The 5855-nt window shown below is 32.0% G+C and overlaps 1 protein-coding gene across 1 annotated transcript; it reads right to left on the bottom strand.

Moving 5' to 3' along the window:
* Nucleotides 1-2883: 2883 nt before the first annotated feature.
* On the bottom strand, nt 2884-4035 carry LOC131642296 (uncharacterized). The gene has a single exon (XM_058912573.1). The coding sequence runs from the start codon at nt 4033-4035 to the stop codon at nt 2884-2886; it is 1152 nt and encodes a 383-aa protein (XP_058768556.1).
* Between the last annotated feature and the right edge of the window lie 1820 nt (nt 4036-5855).

Here is a 5855-nt window from a genome sequence, read left to right as displayed (position 1 = left end):
AGTAGTAAAACACACAATTTACTCTAGATATATGATTTTTAAATTTATTTTTAACTTTTAAAAAAAGTAAGCATATTAAGCAAAAATAAATATATGTATCCAAAAAAAGCATCAATTCAAATACAATTGAATTTACTCTAATTTTAACTTATAGAAAAAAATTAAACAAACTAAGCAGCAAAATATATGTTTCCTTGATATGAATCCAAAAAATATATAGTTTCCTAGATATGTAACAAAAATAATTGATTTCCTTGATATGTAACCAAAAAAATCATGTTTTTAGAAAGCATCAATTAAAATACTTAATCTATAAAATTGCCTATTTTTATTTTTTTTACCTAATAAGCATGTGTATTTAGTCTATATTATTCATTAAATACATTTGTTGTTAATAAACTTAAAAAGTGAAATATTTTTATATTTAAAAGTGAGTGTTTTTCATCTCTATTTATGATTTGAATGCATATTAGATTCTTCATACACAAAATTTCACCTAAACAAAAATCAATAAACTCGTCACTTTTTTCTTCTAGTTATTTCCAGCTTCTTTTTCATTCAATTCAAGTTCCTACAATGAAAATGCGTAATAGTTCTCATCATATTTCTTCTTAATCTTCCTCCTGTTGCTCTTGTTTTTGGTACTCGGCGCTCCGATCCAAATGCCTAGTCTCTACGGCGAAGAAGGCAGCTCACGACAGTTCTTCTCGAGATCGAAACCTCTATCAAAGTCGATATCCTCTTCTTCACTGATGCGGTTGCTCTTGACACCGAATCTGGTATAAGCTGAATTTAAATTTTATTGGTGATTAATTATTTATTGTTAATATTATTATTATTATGTGAAATAGTGACTGCCTTATAATAGACACCATCAATTTCCAATCATGACATCTTGAATTCTCGATAAACATTTATCGCTTCCTGAAACATTTTTCCTTTAGTATACACGTCAATCATTATAGAATAAATTAGTGTATTTGGATATATATAATTCGCAACTTAGACAATTGGGCTTTGTATGTTACAACATCAGTTTTGATTAACATATATAATTATGCACTTATTAATAGCTTAATCAAAACAGAAGTTGTAAGTTACAATGCTCATCTCTTTAGGTACAATGGTAGGGTATTTATGGTGAAGTTAAAAGACTATTCGAAGAGATGAAGGAGCAAAACAATCCAAATCCACTGTATTTATCGAGATTTTTAAGATGTAGGTCCATCACATAATTATCTATCTTATGGGTATTAAATCGGTAGAATCTATGCGTCAATAATTTATTCATTAGGTGTATGGTATCTGATACCTCTCTGTATTCAACACCGTTATATTTTACTTATTCTTTTATTCTTAAATATGATTTGTTAGTATCAACATATTGATTATTTAATCAAGTGTCCATGTTTGTGTCTGTATTTCGTAGGATATGATTCTCTTGTTACTTTGTAGTATTTTTCCTGTCATATGATCTAAGAACAAACCTAGCGAATGATATTAGTTTGTTGGATTGATCTAGGTTATTATTTCCACAACTTTATTATTTAATTGCACTACTTTGGAATTATTAGGAAAATTTTCTAAAATTTCTCTCTACTATAAATTAATTTTAACCCATTTTTTTGTCATTGAATGCTTAATATGTGTTTGCCTTAATTATTGTATTTGAAACATACGAGAAGGTAAACCAAACTTTATATATATATATATATATATTGTTTAAAACGTTATTATAAACATTACAATTAGACTGTTGAATTCAAAAAATTTATCATGTTAAAAATGTACAAATTTTTTAAATATTGTAAAATAAATTTATTTCATTTAATAGATTCAATTGCATATACTATATTTTTAGTATAAACACAAGTAAATATTGACTATTAAATTACTCAGTTATAATTTTCATTTTTTTAAAATTTATACATATAATTTTCACAATAAAAACTTTGAATTCAACAATCAAATGATTCATAATTTACTCTATATATAAGAGTGTATGTAGTGTGAGAGTGTATGAAGTATTGGAGTTGAAAGTGACGTTTACACTATCATAGGACACATGTTACGATATACTGACACATGACACGATAATGACATGTTGATTTTGTTGTGAATCATCTGCAAGTAGTCACTTCTTTCAGTAATACAGTTCAAGAACTTAAAGCCATATGGAGTTTTATGCACTGGTGCTGTACTATCAATATGAATCTTCAAAGGGGCGTGATCAGAGATGTGAGGCTGCATCACTTCAATTTCACTTTGAGGATATTGTTGGTACCATGTTGTGTTGCAGATAGCCCTATCAATCCTGGAATATATCATTCCATTAGCCTGTTTATTAGACCATGTGAAATGGTCCCCTCGAGTCTCATGTTCAGTTAAACCTATTGTTTCCATCATTGTGACCAGGTCTACATATTCAGTAGGTTGGACATCCTTTCCACCAATCCTGTCAGCTTCAGTTAACACATTATTAAAATCTCCTATGATCATCCAAGGTCCTCTAACATTTTTTGCTAAGTCTTATATTTCCTTCCAAAGGCTAAGCCTCTTAATAAGTTGATTCTGGGCATATATAATGGTGAGACTAAAAGCTTTGTCTCCAGGAAGATGATAGAGCTCACAGTGGAGGAATTGTAGTGTGAACCTCCCATCTATCTTTCCTCCACATAAACCAGATTCTACCATTCTGATGGTGCACATAATTATCACTACAATCCCAATACTGACCAAAGGCTTTTCTAATGTTACCAGCTTTATTTATTTTCACCCTAGTTTATAAAAGAGCAAAACAAGATACCTGATGCTTTTTGAGGTAGGCTGCAGCCTCCAAGTATCTTGCTTTCTTATTGAGCCCTCTAATGTTCCAGCTTATCATCATGGCACAGTCTCAATGACTGTGGAGCATTTTCCAACTCCCAAGATATCAAATCCATTCGTGCAATCCAGACCCTCCTTGTCTTCAAATCTAAGTGCTCTAAATGGCTTGCCATTTGAAGTCACTTGCAACCAAGGATTGGCCTCTTCCTCAATCTCCTTTTGTTTCCCTTTCACCACTACAGGGTCTAATTGTTCCACATTTTTTGGCTTCTCTGCATCAGGTGGAGGATTTGGTTTTGGAACCCATGTTTTCTTGATTACTTTTTTCTTCTTGCACTCATGACCCACTTTGTTACACTGCTTACAAAATGGTGGCCTCCACTCATAGTCAATTTGCTGCACCATTCTGGTTCCACTTGGAGTCTTGATGTTGATAGTATCCTTAAGTTCTGTGGTAACATCAACTTCAATGAGCACGCGAGCATATGATACCCGCAATTTCTTGGTTGTGCACTCATCCATCATTATCGGCTTGCCTAAAGCACTTGCAATTTTCCCAATGCTCTCCTCACCCCAATACAACAGCGGCAATTGAGGGAAGATAACCCACAAAGGTAGCACTATGAGCAGATCATCTTTGAGCTGAAACTCAGGTGTCCATTCATGAAGGAACATAGGTTTTCTGTAGATAGTGTAAGGGCCTCGTAGCAGGACAGAATCCTTGTCTTCACGTGACTGGAATTTGATCATAAAATATCCCTCTTCATTGTAGAAGAGTGCTGGTAGGGCTACAAAATTCCAAGCGTTAGTCATAAATTTCTTCACAGCATTCATCGATAACGGTTCTCCAAGAGCGTACATAATCAAGGCATTTCCCCAGTATTGTCTCTCTAATACTACATCTTGCTCCTCAATCTGAACTTCAATCTCACCGTTAACCACCATAGGCGCCGTGTACTTGATTGCAGTTCCATTGAAACGATTTCCCTTGATAACATCTACCCAAGGTTTCGTTTCAGGAGGCTTCCGATTTGCATCTACGGTCTCCACTTCCTTTCGAATTTTCGTCTGAACAGGGTTTTCAGTCTGTGGTCCTGATCTTGTGCTAGCTGTAGAACCCTTATTCGAGTGAGAGGTAGATGGCGGTGATGTAACTGGCACCGCCGGGGGAGTCGTAGCCACCTTCTTCTTCGGACGGCCGCGACCCATCGCTCTTAATTAATCATTTAAAGATTCATTAACAAGTAAATATTGAGTATTCAATTACATAGTTGTAATTTTAAATTTTTTCTATAAATTTATACATATAATTTTTACGATAACAACTTTGAATTCAACAATCAAATTACTCATAACTTACTCTAGATATAAAATCTTGCTCATACTTTAAAACTTAATTTACTCTAGATATATGATTTTTAAATTTATTTTTAATTTTTAAAAAAGTAAGCATATTAAGAAAAAAAAATATATGTTTCCAAAAAAGCATTGAGTCAAATACTATTGAATTTACTCTAATTTTAACTTATAGAAAAAAATTTAACAAACTAAGCAGCAAAAGATATGTTTCCTTGATATGAATCCAAAAAATATATAGTTTCCTAGATATGTAGCAAAAATAATTGATTTCCTTGATATGTAACCAAAAAAATCATGTTTTTAGAAAGCATCAATTAAAATACTTAATCTATAAAATTGCCTATTTTTATTTTTTTTACCTAATAAGCATGTGTATTTAGTCTATATTATTCATTAAATACATTTGTTGTTAATAAACTTAAAAAGTGAAATATTTTTATATTTAAAAGTGAGTGTTTTTCATCTCTATTTATGATTTGAATGCATTTTAGATTCTTCATACACAAAATTTCACCTAAACAAAAATCAATAAACTCGTCACTTTTTTCTTCTAGTTATTTCCAGCTTCTTTTTCATTCAATTCAAATTCCTATAATGGAAATGCGTAATAGTTCCCATCCTATTTCTTCTTAATCTTCTTCTTGTTGTTGTTTTTGGTACTCGGCGCTCCGATCAAAATGCCTAGTCTCTGTGGCGAAGAAAGCAGCTCACGCCAGTTCTTGCTATGGTCTCTCTGGTCGCTTAGTTGTCTTCGACTTCTTCTCGAGATCGACACCTCTATCAAAGTCGATATCCTCTTAATCACTGATGCGGTTGCTCTTGACACTGGATCTGGTATATGTTGAATTTAAATTTAATTGGTGATTAACTATTTATTGTTATTATTATTATTATTATTATTATGTCAAATAGTGATTGCCTTATAAAAGACACCACAATTTTCAATCATGACATCGTGAATTCTCGATAAACATTTATCGCTTCCTGAAACATTTTTCCTTTAGTGTACACATCAATCGTTATAGAGTAAGTTAGTGTATTTGGATATATATAATTCGCACCTTCACCTGGCTAAATAGTCTTCTAACTTCATCATACATGTCACACCTTTCGTACTAAAATAATTGGACTTTATATTTTACAACATTTGTTTTAATTCACATATGTCCATCTTTATGCCCTTATTAATAGCTTAATCAAAACAGAAGTTGTAAGTTAAAATGCTCTTCTGTTTAGGTACAATGGTAGGGTATTTATGGTGAAGTTAAAAGACTATTCGAAGAGATGAAGGAGCAAAATAATCCAAATCGTTTATATTACTCTATAATGGTAGACGTGTACACGGGATGGGAAATGTTCTAGGAACCGATGAATATTTATCGAGATTTTAAGATATCGTGATTAAAAGTCGATGTTAAGTTTTATACGGCAATCATATATGAACTATGCAAAAAAATTTAGTATAATCTTCTATAATGTTGCTTATTGAAATATTAGATAAAGGACTTCAGACAAATGTGGTCACTTTCTACTCCATAATTGATACATGTCAAAAATCACCAACTTTGGAGTATGAAATTCAATGTTCTTCACAAACCATTGTTCAATTGAACATTTGTCTGTTATGCTCATTGATGGTACTTTTCGGACTAAACTGGGTGACGACCTGT

Source organism: Vicia villosa, unplaced genomic scaffold, assembly GCF_029867415.1.
Source record: "Vicia villosa cultivar HV-30 ecotype Madison, WI unplaced genomic scaffold, Vvil1.0 ctg.004761F_1_1, whole genome shotgun sequence".
In the NCBI taxonomy this organism is placed as follows: Eukaryota; Viridiplantae; Streptophyta; class Magnoliopsida; order Fabales; family Fabaceae; genus Vicia; species Vicia villosa.
This window is presented reverse-complemented; position numbering and strand designations above follow the sequence as displayed.

What these genes read in the sequence shown, in the direction of transcription:
- LOC131642296 (XM_058912573.1), bottom strand. Translation starts at nt 4,035, where the DNA reads ATGGGTCGCGGCCGTCCGAAGAAGAAGGTGGCTACGACTCCCCCGGCG.